This window comes from Melozone crissalis, unplaced genomic scaffold (genome assembly GCF_028551555.1).
Source record: "Melozone crissalis strain CALT ecotype California unplaced genomic scaffold, PUWL_Pcris_2 ptg000018l_1, whole genome shotgun sequence".
NCBI lineage: Eukaryota > Metazoa > Chordata > Aves > Passeriformes > Passerellidae > Melozone > Melozone crissalis.
The window spans coordinates 33,260,449-33,275,746 of record NW_026535796.1 but is presented as its reverse complement, the minus strand read 5'-3'; the positions used below and the strand labels follow the sequence as shown (position 1 = coordinate 33,275,746).

At 36.4% G+C, this 15,298-nt stretch overlaps 1 protein-coding gene across 1 annotated transcript in view; it reads left to right on the top strand.

Moving 5' to 3' along the window:
- The window catches only part of SEC23A (SEC23 homolog A, COPII coat complex component), a 28,536-nt gene extending 13,553 nt beyond the window's left edge, over positions 1–14,983 (top strand). The window contains exons 12-20 of the mRNA XM_054275329.1: positions 898–987; positions 2,239–2,345; positions 3,330–3,483; positions 4,234–4,311; positions 5,291–5,452; positions 6,897–6,983; positions 8,479–8,634; positions 9,223–9,288; positions 13,558–14,983. Coding sequence (XP_054131304.1) covers positions 898–987; positions 2,239–2,345; positions 3,330–3,483; positions 4,234–4,311; positions 5,291–5,452; positions 6,897–6,983; positions 8,479–8,634; positions 9,223–9,288; positions 13,558–13,647 — 990 coding nt within the window. The 3' untranslated portion in view covers positions 13,648–14,983. The remainder of the gene's footprint in view (positions 1–897; positions 988–2,238; positions 2,346–3,329; positions 3,484–4,233; positions 4,312–5,290; positions 5,453–6,896; positions 6,984–8,478; positions 8,635–9,222; positions 9,289–13,557) is intronic.
- Positions 14,984–15,298: the final 315 nt, after the last annotated feature.

The window sequence follows — 15,298 nt, the reverse complement described above, 5'->3', positions numbered from 1 at the left end:
GATTTTTTTCATTTCATTGAATATATTGCAATAAAATGAAAAATCTCAAAAATAAATTGAAGGTACATATCCTTATTTAAGCTACATATCTATTTCATAGGAGGTAGTAGAGATTCACTTGTGAGATTGTCTGTTGGCTTTGCAGTTATATCATGATTAATTTTTATTCCAAACCCCATTTTGTTGAAACTATCTGAATTCAAATTTGAATATGAAAAAAATGAGAGTGCCTGCAGCTCATTTCAGTGGTAACTGGACAAGTCCTCTTGCCAAAATGCTTTCAAGTGAGTACAGGCACAGTGACAATATTGCTAGCATAGCTTTCCTTAGAAGTTTTATTTGGTTTCCCTGTGTCCATTATGGATGATGGATTACTTTAATTGGTTTTGCTGGATATTTATGTTGCTTTGATGCCAAAAAGGAATTGTCAGTTGAAATACATTGCTATCTGTGTACAGTTACCTTGTTAGTTACTGGAGACTGTGTAACTAAGTAAAATACAGTGTGTAAGCTATTACTTCAAGTTTTACTACTGTGCCTTAGAATAATCATTCCACTTGCATGTGCTTTTTGCCTCTTCTTAAGCAAAATCTGGTATTTTGCTGTTTCTGACTTGCTTTTTCAGTCTTTTTCTAATGCCAGCTTCTGATATTTCTAATGTATTAATTATTTACAACAAAAATATCTACAATCTCTTTTTTCTAAAATTATTCCTATTTAATTATATCCAGCACTGCAGTTGCTTTGCGGGAGTGTTTGTCTGAGAAGATGACAGAGTGAGCAGGGAGAAAGCTTGTGAGAGTGGTTGCAAACAGTTACCTATAATGGCTAGATGCTGTATTTCACAAACCAGGAAATGCTTCTGGTTTATAAAAGTATTACAAAATCTTTCTGCAGGAGATTGGAACAGGAGGTACTTGTCAATGGAAGATTTGTGGTCTAAATCCTACTACAACACTTGCACTGTACTTTGAGGTGGTAAACCAGGTAATAAATATTTGTCTACTTGTCTACCAAACACAGTAATCTAACAAGCTTTGATAGTCATATAAAGTATTTTTATGTGATTCCCCCAAGCACAGTAGCAGGGATAAAAATGATGTGCCATTTCAACAACAAATGATGTTGTTGAAGTTTAGAGGTGGACAGTAACTGCCTAATGGTGAGCTAATCTTTGTGTTTGTGATAATGAGCACTAAAGACAAATTTTGATTAGAATTCATAATCTCTAGCTCAAATTTTTTCTTTCAGTGTGTTACTTATTGAATGTATTTTAATTGCATTATGTAGAAATGCTGTAATCTGTGTATTTAAAAGTGCTTTTCAGTATTTCTCTGATGTTTTAGTTACATGATAATTACTACATCCTGTTACATTTTAATTTATTGCTCAATATTTGCAAGCAAAGATTGGTTTCATTGAAATGCACGAAGGACAAATAGTCTGATTTCCTGTTTCCCTGAGGGAAAAGAGGATGAAAATATGAGGAGCAAGTGTGGTACTCATTCTCACACCATTTCTTATTCCAAGAAGCAGCTCAGGAACTGAACCGACTGTAGTTTCTGTGTATTTAGTATACTGTATTTCATAGTTTGTTATTTATGCAAAGGTTTGAAAACTTGAACTTACAATAGCCAGGTTTTGATTTTACTTCTTGTATATTTATGTTGGACCCATTTTATTGGTAGCTCTAAAACCGGCCTAATTATTTAGTGTAGTAGTTGATTTCAACTCTCCTTCTCTTTTGAATTGTTTATATAGCATGTTAGCCTGTATTTTCACTGAGCAGAGTTTTGAAATTTCAGTCTACACCTGGATTCCAATCTTTGTTTTGACAGTGCTGTTGGAGATCCACTGATCAACATTTTAGATTAGTATCAGTTTTCTTATCCTGTAATTCCAGTGAGTCATATGGTGTTCAAATAGAATGTGGTGAAACCAGGAATTGTATGGCCCCTTGGAAAACATTGTCTCTGTAAGGGCATGTGTAAGGAGAGAGCATTGGTTGCTTTAAGGATATCTGGTGAAGCCAGTAACTGCTTCTAACATCCCTAAACAATCTCCAAGTTGATTATCTGTGTGTAGTAAAGGCACTCAATGTAACAAAAGCACCAGGCAATGCATTAATATTACTTGGGCTGTCTATTGGAAAGAATTTCTAGTAATTAGTTACACATTTTCAAATCATACTGTAAAATCTTGAGATTCTCTTTTATTTTCTTTTCCTTTTGTACTTAGCACAATGCTCCCATTCCTCAAGGAGGACGTGGTGCAATCCAGTTTGTGACTCAGTACCAGCATTCCAGTGGACAGAGACGTATCAGAGTGACCACAGTTGCCAGAAAGTATGTTTTACTTGTGGTGAATAATTTTTGAAAAGTCAGGGTGTATATCTATGTATATGCCTTTTACTTCGTAGATTTTGTATGCAGTCTCTTGTTGGAGACAGTTTCCTCTCTTGTCCTGTGGACTGTTTTTTCTCTGAGGTTACAGTGACTGTAAAAGGTTATTGTAGGAGTGCTCTAAAGAAAGCCAAGTGATTTTAGACAAAGGGGAAGCTTTGAATGAAATTCTGAGGCCTAAGCTGAGGATATGTTTGGGGTTAGAGAATGGCAAAAATCACTTCATAACTTAACTGGAGAATCCTAACTGCAGTTCAGAGGGATGTAAATACCTGGTATTCCATGTATAACCTTTACCTGCAATTTCCTTGATTCAATATACTTCACAATTTTAGGAAATGATGTTTAGTATTTTGAATACATTTTTCAATGTCCAGTAACATTTATTTACTCTCAGCTGAAGGAGATCATTACTTGGTTAATTCGATGGAAAATTCAGCTTATTGCAAAAAGCATTGCCCTAATTGTTGAAAAGACTATGTTGTTAACTTAATTAGTTGTATTTGTAGAATTTTGGGGGCTGATGAAAGGTCTAATTAGTAGTTTACTCTGTAAATTAAAAAGAACTGGCAAAATGCACAAGAAAATTGCTTATGTGGGTGTGTGTGATTAGATTAGTGGATGGTGTTTTCTGTAACAACCTTTCATCATTAATTTTTTAAAAAATATGGTACCTGTTCTATTAGTGACATTATCTTTTATTTCACTGGTTGCATGGCATCTGTACAAATAAGGAACATTTCTAATTAAAGAATAGTTAACTGGGAGGCTGCTCATTCTATCTGCCTAGTAGATTTTTTGAAGCTTCAGCATGAGTTTGTTGAACTGCTAACTGTTAAGGTTTCTTTCACTTAATTTTGAAGGGATGTTTTGGGGTTGGCTTTTTCCTTTCACTGTGATGCAAATCCTTGTATTTTTATTTTCCAGCTGGGCAGATGCACAGACCCAGATTCAAAACATTGCTGCATCTTTTGACCAGGAAGCTGCTGCAATTCTCATGGCCAGATTGGCAGTGTACAGGGCAGAGACAGAGGAGGGCCCTGACGTGCTGAGGTGGCTGGACAGACAGCTTATACGACTGGTAAAACGAGCTGTACTGAATGACTCAGATGGGTTTCTTGCAGACACATACTGTTCAGTGATAGTTTACTTTAAAATAAAAGTGAAAAATAAACTGAATGCTTAATTTCCACATGAGGTTATACAGAATTAACAAAGATTTTCTGTTTTAAATTTAAAAAAGAGCAGGTGTGTATTTTCAGTTTTTTATTTGTTTCTTCAACATATTGTAATTGCCAGGAATTAAGAGAAATTTTAGCATGTGATTAACAGAAATTATAGTTTTCTCTACTTTCTGTTGTCTGTAATGATATTGTAGAGTAAATATTTTCAACAAAAAAGTTAGGCAAAGTATCTAGAAAACCATATGGATTCTTTTTTTATTTTCAAAAGTTCAATTTCCTGTCTGGTGTTTTTAATGTATTTTAATTTTTATTTATAATAATAATAATAACAATAACAACAACAAGAATAATAATAACAGTAATAACAATAATTTAATTTTAAACAATTTCTTTTGGGCTGTTTAATCATCTAAGTCTGCTTAGTGATTTTAGAGGTAAAAACAACTAACACACAAAGTCTTAAAGCTTCATATGCAAGAAGTTCACTGCTTGTTAAAAAGAGAACTTGTGTCAGTGTTTTTGCTAGGTTTCTGTCCTCAAAGTTGCAAGCACCACAAGTCATGTGCCTGTTAAAACCAAACTTACAGTAGTGGCATGACCATGCAAGTATATTTCTTAATATGGATTTTCTTTCTTGGTTTCTTCAGTGTCAGAAATTTGGAGAATATCACAAGGATGATCCAAGCTCTTTCAGATTTTCAGAAACCTTTTCACTTTATCCACAGGTGAGTTTGTCTATAGAAAGGTTTGTCTATAGGGATGGAAGACAATGTTCAGTGAAGGAGTCCTTGTAGCAGTGAGTACAATAAGGCATATCAGGATGAACAGACCCCCTGCCCCTTACTACTGTCTGGCATGTGGCATTAAGAAAATAATTTCTGTTGTCTGTGCTCCTGTGTCCTTTTTTGTCCTCTGCCCTTACAGTTAAATGTCTAACTATGTAGATTTTTTGTTTCTCCTACAATGAAATCCTTATCTCACCTGAATTTGTAATTCATATGACGACACTTTTAAAAGGGCTGCTCTATTGAAGAAATTCAGAAAACATGAAGAGGATAAATGGATTTGCTTTATTGTTTCTCTCCCATATGATCTATGATACTGACCAGAAAACAGACACTTCTCTGTGAAGTGAACTTGACCTTGACTGTATTAAACTTCAAATAGTTTCTTTGTGAATAATCTGTTCTGATAAATTTCTCCCTTCTGATAGCTCCAGATACTTCACTTTTGGACACTTCACACACTGCCATGATATTTCTGTTTCAGTTATGTACTGATCTGTCTGTAGGTGTTAAGTGTTGTGTAGAGATTGAATCAGCAGGTGGAGAATTTGTTTCAGCAATGAAAGCATATGCTTTTACTAGCAAGGTTTGACTTTGCTGTGGCTAATGTTCCTTTTTCTGTTCATGTGCTGTAACTTAGTTGTAGAACAGCAACCTCCCTCATAGGAATGGTAGAATTTACAGTAAAGGAAGCATTTCAAAGCTGCTTTGTAGGTTTACCCATTCTGATACCTCTCTTACTGTCGTGGGAGTGTATAAAAACTACCAAAGGTGCCTATAGAGATTCAAAATGTTAAAGGAGCTGGGGTTCAGTTTTGTTGCGGCATTGGTCTCATGCAGTTTGTGGAAAATATTTCTCTCCTTGTACAACTATCCTTTTGATCTGTCAGAGTTCAAATCAGTGGTTCTTGTTTTGCAGTTCATGTTTCACTTGAGAAGATCTCCTTTCTTACAAGTTTTTAACAACAGTCCGGACGAGAGCTCCTACTATCGTCATCATTTTATGCGTCAAGATCTAACCCAGTCGCTTATCATGGTTCAGCCAATTCTTTATGCCTACTCTTTCAATGGACCTCCAGAGGTATCAGTAAAATAACTCCATAGTGGGTTAAAAGGGGCTTTGTTGAGAAAGAGCTGGTTGCTGTCTTCACTGTTACATGTTATAAAATGTATTGGTTTAAAATTTATTGTATGAGAAATAACATTCATTTGATTTAAAGTAGCTATGAACAAGGCATATCTCAAAATTTTGATGTAGCAGTCTTGAGAATAAAAGTCACTTTGTAAAGAGATTATTTTTTAAACTTAAGGATGGTACTTTTTTGTTAGTTTCTGAGAGCTTTGTTTGGCTTTGTGGAGCCAGAATGTAAATATAAACAAAAATGATTTCATTTAAAAATGTACTTTCACTGTTACCTGAAAGAAAAGTTGAGGGTTTTTTTTTTAATGTAAAAGATTTCCTCCATTTTATTGCCTTAATCCAAAGCTTCTAATTTTAACATGGTTCCCATTATGTGTAGATTTAGTACAGAGCCTTCCAGCTGACCTTGTCATGGCACATTCTGTATAAACCTAAAATAAAAAGCTAGTATTCCAAGAAGCTTCTGAAAGAAGGGTCAGGCACTTGTTTGTGTCAGCAGATAACAAAAGTAGTCTGTTACATAAAAGAGAGCGAGGCAGTGAAAACAAACATAGTAGTTGAGGATCTTGGCAGGTTGTATTTCTAACTTTTTTTAGTATTTTTTTCTTTTAGATTATTCATGAGGATATAAAAAAAAGACTTTTAGAAGTGGAGTTCAAATGAAAGTAATAAGGTGGTTGTGAAGAGCAGCTTGCAAGTCTCCCATGTGTGAAAAACAAGTAGTTCCATTGGTGATTGAAAGATAAATATGATTAAACAGGAGCTAATGTCTCAGTGTAGAATGAATAACATTTTTTTCTTGATTCTTGGAATAGTTGACATTTTTGTTATCTCTAGTAATTTTGATTCAGTTAAATCATATAGCACTGATAAAAGTGTCACTACCCTTAAAAAGGTGACTGAAAACCTTAAATATTATATTGGATTTCATAAACCATGAGTATTTACTATATACAGTATTGGGGGATATATATGCATAGTACTAATATGCTGTGAAAACAAGACTTAAGAAAAAGCCCAAACAAAAATCTCACACTTGAACTGCTGAATCTTTATGCATTGAAATACAATTAAATTAATGGCATTGTGTGGGTAAATACAGAGGTGCATGAAAGACTAGTAAAGTGCATAATAATGAAAGAGGTTTCAGCTCTTGAATACATTTTTTATTATTTTCATGAAGTATCAGACATAGAATCAGGCAGGATAACTTCAGAATGAAATTGTGTGGGTTGCAGATGTGTAACATGAAAAGGAGCAAATATGGAGCTTTACTAAATGATTGAAAAAGTTCCTAAGTTACTGATCAAAAAATCTGGCAATGCCATACAATTGGTCAATTCTGCCTCAGTTGATAATTTTTAAATTTATTTTTAAATCTTAGCCTGTTCTTCTGGATAGCAGCAGCATTTTACCAGATCGCATTCTCCTTATGGACACCTTTTTCCAAATCCTTATTTATCATGGAGAGGTAAGAGTTGTCATTTCTTACATAAATACTTTTTTCTGTAGGAGTGATATATTATGGAAATCACTGAAGTCAGGCTCCATTCTCATGCACCTTCAGTGCTTGACCCTCTTATTTGCCTGGCTGACAGCAGAATCCTAGTTTGTGTTTGTAGTTTGGTAGTTTAACATGTCAATGTGCACATACCTGACATGACTTGACATCTTGGTCCTGTTTCTTATGAAGAGTTTGAGATGAATTAGCTTTAACATGCAGAGTATTTTTTCAGATCTATATTTTTCCTACTTTATGGAGTGTTATACTCTTCCTCCCCCTCCTCCCCACTTTTCACTCATTTATTTTAGACCTTTAAGTTGGTTCTTCAGGGATGGGTAGTCAGAACACCAAGTTTATAGTTACCCTTTGTCTGTACTGTCCTGGATGAATGGAACTGCTCCTGGCAGTTTGGTAGATAGACATTCCTTAGTAATAAAGTGCTTGTGAATTGTTACTGCTCTGCCTCCCTGGAGGAATTGAGCTGCTGCTTTTTACTGCTTTGCAATTGTAAATGGTTCATAGCTGAGAATTTGAAAAATACTATTCTGGATCCTGTCCTTGTAGCTGCACTGATAAAAATATTTACTAAACTTCAACACTTCTTAAGTAAGAGAATATTACCTAATTTTTCTAAGGTGCTATCAGCAAGCAGCAGTGGTGGGCTGCTCCCTGAGGGAAGGGGAACGGCTGAGCATCTCTGCAAGGCAGGCAGGGTCTTGTCACTGACGACCTGTCCCCAGTGTACCTGAGCAAGGCAAGCAGAGCAGCTGTGGGCTGTAGCCAGACTCAGCCTTCAGTCCAGATCACCAGACATGTTCATGGGGATGAGGCAGCTCCAAGTTCTGGCCATGAAGTCAAGTCCCTGAGTGGGGGTCTGGATCAGTAGGTCTATGGCCTGGTCCAGGCCTGTAGCTCAGGCAGGAGCCAGAAAGGAGACCCTCAGTTTAAAAGCAGCTGCCAAGCAGAGGAGGGAGGAGCCCCTGCTGAGGGTCCCTCCAGGGCTTTCCCAGCAGCCCCTAGCAGGGCTTTCCTAGCAGCTGCCTGTGTCAGTGAGCTGACCTGGAGCAGCCAGCCTCTCTCCTAGAGGGTGGGGAGGTTGTGCTACAGACTCTGAAAGGTATCAGTATAAATACTTATTTCTTATGTGTCATAGACATGCATCCTAGAGAAGTGTAAATAATATCTTTGACTGCCTCCAAACAAAATACTTGACTTGTAAAAGATGACCAAAAAAGAGGAAGTACAGATGGACCACAAATTGTTAAGAGTTTGAAAAAAAAGTCTAGTAGCATATTACCTGCACATCTTGGCTTTTAAAAATTAACTTCCGTACTATAGGGCAGAAAGGGATGAGCGATAGAAAAGAGGCCAGCAATGACACATTCTCCTCTGAAAAGACCTGCGTATCCTCTAAGAAAGTTTGGTGAATCAGTTCTAAACTTCTTTGTTTCCCTGTCTCCAGACCATCGCACAGTGGCGTAAGTCGGGGTACCAAGATATGCCAGAATATGAAAATTTCCACCACTTGCTACAAGCTCCAGTAGATGATGCCCAAGAAATTCTCCATTCCAGATTTCCAATGCCCAGATACATTGATACAGAGCATGGAGGAAGCCAGGTATGGTGAAGTGTATGTTATATAAACTTGGAAATGATATGTTAGTAATTTTGTGAGATATCTTTGGTAGTAAACATCAATTTCTCTGCTAAAATATACATAATTGCAAATCAATGTTCTGACTCTTAAAGCTTTTACAGAACAAGATATTTAGGAGTAGCTTTCTCCCTAATTTGTGAATCCAACTATGTATTATTGTTTTAATCATACTGACTTGGAGTCTCAGATTCTTTGTGTAAGCTGTGTAGGGCAGAAAAGACAGTACTTGTCTGCATCTCTGAACCAATACCAGAATTTCTATTTGTGTCATTTAGAAAAAAATTATTAATTACTGTCTTGTTGATATTCACATTTGCTTTGCTAGTGCTTGAAAAAGACAAAAGCTTACTTTCAGCTGCATCAAAAAGTTGTTAGCAGTTCTTCATTAGAGCTGTGGAATCAGCAAGTGGCTTTATTTACAGAGGTGCTGTTTGCAGTGTCTGTATCTCTGGATAGTAGAAATTACATATTTCATACATACGCAATTTTTTTCTGAATGCAGGAAAATTCTGTTTGAGAAGATCAATTTCTTGTCTTTATTTTTTAAAGGCTCGATTCCTGCTTTCAAAAGTAAATCCCTCTCAGACTCATAACAACATGTATGCGTGGGGACAGGTGAGTATGAATCTGCTGACAAAGTATACGTGTATATGTGTACGTGATTTTTTCCCCTTATTTCAGAAGGCAAGTGAAGTGGCACATTAGGTACATATCAGTAATAATGTCAAGTTTTTGAAACTGAAAAAAACCCCCAGTTTTGGTCTGATGTGACCAAAATTACAAAAGTTAAGAAAAATGGGCTTTATTTCTTCAGACAGAAATGATCTGGTTTACTATTTTAAGCTTCTGTTAGGCTGCTTTCAAGTCTAGCCTACTTTCTTAGACAGTGTTGTCTTAAGACTATGGGTTTGATGTTTGCCTGACAGAGCCCCTCAAAGGACTTTGACTGAAACAGTTTTGCAAAGTTAAAAGCAGATATTTTCTTGAGGCAACAGATAAAAAGATCTGGAATAGTCACTGATAAGAGCACTCGCTGCCTTAGTACTAAATCTTCTGAGGCTAGGCAATGATTGATTAAGCTAAGTATACCATTTACAATTCATTAAGCTTAACTTTACCAGTAATTAAGTTTAGTTTCATTCTGCTTAGTAGCAGAGATGCAGATCTTACCAAACAGTGTTTCTGCTTTTGAGGGAGAGAGGAGCAAACCCATCAGCCTGAAAGGTAGAATCATATTCTTGTCCTCACCATGATGGAATTTAAATAATTTTATACCTGCTGTAGTCAAATAGGATGTTCCCTGTTGCTGCTGTGAGAGATTTAAGAAGGGCAGCCACTTTATCATTTTCATATTGGTGGGTGTGTTTTTTTCATATATAAATGAGTGACAATGAGGGTTTAGGTAGCTTTGATCAGGCTGAGCTGTCTTGTGGATGAAAATTGCTCAAGGGCAGAACAGAACAGTAACACTTCAGTATTGCTTCTTCTGCCTGGCTGAGCCATTAGAAAGGCTGCTTGACCTTCGCCTGGGGGCCTTCTCTGTAAGTCAGCATGTTACAGCCTTGTGTTGTTATCTTCCTGTCCACCTGTATCACAGAGCTTTAGATCTCATTGCTATCAATACCTTAAAATACTGGAAATGAGGGTGCTTTCCACACGTGAAGTCTAAGGGACTTTTTTGCAGTAGGGCAGGTAAGTGTTGAAGGTAGTTATAAGAACTGGCAAATACACCGGTGCCAGTGTACTGATGTTTTCCAGAATTTCCAGAATTTCTGTGACCAAACATCAGTTTTCAAATCTTGTCTTTAGGCAGAAAGTTTTATTCAGAAGTTAAACACTCTATAGCAGCTTGTATTATTGAATGGTGCATTGAATGGTTCTATGATCTCCTACATTTATCTTCTGTAGTAAGTGCTAGTGTAGTGTCATCTTCTCATGCAAATCTAATGGCATCAGACATTTGAAGCTACACATTAACTGTGCTCTTAGAGTATTTTGCTAATGGTGTACACTATTGAAGTCATGAGTGAGAAAGCTCTATAGCAATTTTATGGCAGTTACTTTGTCAAATAAGTTTTTTCAGGCTACATTTTCATAGGGATGAATTGGACCTAATGAAGCTTCTGGCAATGAACATCACTGAGGTCCAGAGTGAAAAAACTTGAAAATTTTGTACTGAGTCAGGTCCAGCACAATTTGAACACAAATCCCAAATTCTTTTGTTTCCAAAGTTGGTAATATAACCAGCAGTTCATTAGTGCTTCTCTTCATCTTGTTTCCCCTCAACATACACACAAATGCTGTAGTTTAGAAGGTCTTATTTTTAATTTAAACATTACCTGGAATTTTTTGAAGTTTCCACATTTTCAGCAGTACAGGACAACTGTTTTCTGTTTAATTAATAAGCAAATGAAACAGTATTCCAAATGTAAATACAAAAAAGAAATCTTCAGCTGATCTGTAGTATAATGTTTCATGCTGGACAGGTGAGACTGATACCTCTTGCAAAAGATAGCCGTCCATTTTAATGCTGAAAAGAATTCAGTTCTAGGGTAACATAAGAAATGATGTATTAACCTCCCCAGGGGCACTGCACTGTGTGCGCTCAAGGTAATATGCTAGTACTTGATATGGTAGCATTTGCAGGTTTTTTTGTGAAAAAAAAGTTGAATCAAATACTAATTATGAAATGAGAAGTGTTATATCTGGGAGAAATTTAAAACTGATTGGCATCTTGCTCTTTTTTTCTCATGACATTCCTGGATTGTTTGGTATTTTATTTTGTGCACAACTAATAGTCCACACTGACCAGAAGAGGGCACCCACACACTACTGAAAACATGTTTCAGGAGGTGATAAATTGCCTAGTTGGTTTTTAATATTCTAAGTAAAGATTTTCTTTAACCTTTAGCAGGCAGGTGCCCTAATAGTATAGAAAGCATTTTCAGAAAATAATGATTAACTTTTTGTGCATCTCCATTATGTGGTTGGTGTTTGAAGATGCAGTTGAATTTTCAGAAAGGACCTTTGAGTGCTGATTGACAACTGCTGAACATGACCCTGTGTGTGCCCAGATGGCGAAGAAGGCCAGTGTCACTCTGGCTTGGATCAAGAATATTGTGTCCAGCAGGACCCAGGGAAGGGATTGTCCTCCTGTGCTCAGCACTGGTGAGGCCACACCTTGAGTCCTGTGTACAGTTTAGGGCCCCTCACTGCCAGGAGGACACTGAGGTGCTGGACTGTGTCCAGGAAAGGGAAATGGAGCTGGTGAGAGCTCTGGAGCACAAGTCCTGTGAGGAGTGGCTGAGGGAGCTGGGGGTGCTTAGTCTGGAAAAGAGGAGGTTCAGGGGAGACTGTATCACTCTGCACAGCTACCTGAAAGGAGCCAAGTAGGAGTTGGACTCTTCTCACAGGTGACAAGCAATACAAAAATAAAAAATTGTCTCAATATGCCAGAGGACATTTAGAGTGAATATTAGGAAAAATTTCTTCATAGGAAGGGTTGTCAAGCATTGGAATGAGAGGCCCAGGGAAGTGATAGAGTCGCTGTCCCTAGAGGTGTTTAAGAGTTGTGCAGATGTGGCACTTAGGGACATGGTTTAGCAGTGGGTTTGGCAGTGCTGAGTTAATGGTTAGACTCACTGACCTTAGAGGTCTTTTCTACCTAAATGATTCTATGATTCTTATGTAAGAGAGCTCAGACTTAGCATTTGACAGGCTTGGAAGTAGAGCATCCTTTAATCTCATCTTGCTGCTATCAGATGGTACCTAATTTAATGTGCCTTCCCTGAGAGTGGCTGTGTGTTGTAGTGATCCAAGAAATCTTGCTGCACTTGGATTTGTCTCTTGGTTGTTCACTGACAACTGTTTCTGGCCAGGTCTCAGAAAACAGCATCTCATTAGGACTTTTGAGTTCTGAGCATCCTCATTAGGACTTTTGTGTCTGTGTTTTGGAAGATTTTACAAGAGTTCCGACAGCTCTGGATTTATTTGGAAATATGGATGCTTTGTACCTTTGAAAAGGTTGAATTGTTGAGCTGTGCAGGAATTCTTCCTGTATCTGTAAATGGAAATAGTGGTAGACTGGTCTCAAAAGACTTAAGGGAGTTACTGTGTAATATTTGCAGAGTTGCCAACTGCTTGTTTATTTTGACTTTGTTAAATTTGGTAAATTCGTTTAGAAATAGTAATTAAAACATGACAGTTTTGAACTTCTTGGATTTGTGAAATTGCAAGAATCCACCCAAAAGGTTTTTTTTGGTTGTTTTGTGATTTGATTGCTTGTGAGTTTCAGCTGCTTTTGGTCTTTCTCTGAGGTGGTAGAGAGGCACAGGAGAGAATAGGCCCACCTACCTCTCTTTGGGAAAGCCGGATGACCTTTGCTTGGTGTCAAATCAGACCCTTAGGGGATTTGTTTCCTTCTTTCACCATTTTGATATGTCTGAGCTTCACTGACAGATACTGATTTGTTGGTTGTGTCATTTGCATATTACTGTTTCTCTCCTTTTTGCTCTACTGAGGCAGGAAGGATGCAGGAACTGTGCTGTGGAAATTTTATTTACATGTAGAAGTTTGTAAATTAATATTTGGCAGTTCTCGAGTTTTGTATGGCTGGTGTAAAGATCTTGCTATACAGCAAGTCATTGCTCTGTGTGTTAATGGAAGGGAATGTAGTTGTGGTTTATGCTTGAATTCATGTAAATATATGAAAATTTATGTAAATGTACAGTCTGCTGGGTTTTTTTGTCAGAATTTCAGCAATGATACGCTTCTAGGATCTTGCTAAATTTATAAAATGTTTATTCAGTGGAACATATTGTGTCTTAAAATGCTTTTTCTTCACAATGTGTATAATCAGTTCTCTTTTTTTCCCTTATTTCATAGGAGTCTGGAGCACCCATTCTTACTGATGATGTCAGCTTACAAGTATTTATGGATCATCTGAAGAAACTCGCTGTCTCAAGTGCTGCCTGAAATTCTGCAGTGCATTAGAGGCACAGATAAACTGCAGCCATATTTCAGCTTTTTTCTCCTTTACCCTTTTCCATGTCTCTCTTGACAGAGTGCTCTGATATGCACAAGCTGCCTGACTAGATGTAAAGCAGTGTTGTTTTCAAAGAAAAGCTTTGTTATCAGCAAGTGTTTTAATGTGAACTGCAGTTTGTAAAAATTAGAGGTACTAGATTTAAGTTATAAGCAGAGGAAAAAGAACAGTCATTTTGATTACTGTGATACTATAATTACTTTGAGATCATTTGCAACAACTTTGAGATGTGATTTCAGTTTCTTGTTTGGAATGGTTGAGGTTGATTATGCTCTGCAGTACAAAGGCCCATTGAACAATAAAGGAAATCTTTGGTGATGTCTGGCTTTCCAGACTGCCATGTGATTACTTTTGTTCACTCAATCTGAGCCTGAAGTGAACAAAGCAACAACAAAAAGCCTATAAGAATAGTATTAACTCAGTCTTTTGATTTAGACTGATGAACTTCTATTTCCTGCAGAGATATTGCTTAGGGGTATTTAATTTCAAGTATTTCTTCCCATTTACCCAATTTGATTCTTTGGGAACAGAGTTTTTCTTTATTTCAATGTAAAGATTTTGAACTAAAAATATATAAACTCCACTGTTGCACAAAATTTAAATCCACATGTATTTTGACCAAAGTATCTCTTATCAAACACAGTAACAGGTGAATATGCTAAAAGTTAACACTTTCAGCTTGAGCAAAGAAGAAAGCCTACACTACCAAAATGAACTAAGATAACAGGCTTGATTTTTGTCTTGGTGAGTATAGTTAAAAATAAAACTTACCTTTTTTATTATTGCCTTATAATGTTATTACACTAATGCATGACACTGCACATCTGCTTTTTGTTTCTGCATCTTTTTTGTTATGAATTCAACAGGCTTTAGTTCTTGTTGAAACAGTATTACATAGAATATGATGTAATTAATTTGATCTTTAGTTCATACTTGCTTTTTTGGGGGGGTGGATAAATTAGTAGGCTTTCCCATTTACTTGTTGAAGTTTACACATAAAACAGATGTTTACATAGGTAATGTGACATTTTGACAAGCCAAGATGTGAAGTGTGGTAGTGGGCAATAAAAAAATGTGCCAAGTCTAAAGGAATAGAGAGTTCATAGGAAATTCAGTTGTTTATTGGTGTGATAAACATGAAGATGGTTTTTCTGTTTTCTGTAAATTCTTAAAAACTTGATTCAATCATTTGCTCTCCATTTCTTTGATCTGAATGAGATGAGCTCCTTTTGCCTCAAAACAAATAAAATACATGTTTTTCTCTCACTTTTTGTATTTATTGAGCTGGTTTCTGTTCTTGAAATCAACTGTGGAAATAAAGGTAGTAGTGATAAAATTTAGAACAACTTCATTTTTTTGTTATTTTAATAATTGGCATCAAACTAATTTAACTTCCAGTAGTTAAATTAGCTAACTAATTTTAACTAGTTAATTAATTTAAACTAATTTAAATTAGTTAACTACTCTAACTACTTTTTTTGTAACACTAAATATGTCCAGTTTAGTTGATAGTTAGGTAGTTTGCCTTATAAATAAATTCATCATCAGGTCATGATAATGAATGGGTTTTGTGTGGTTTCC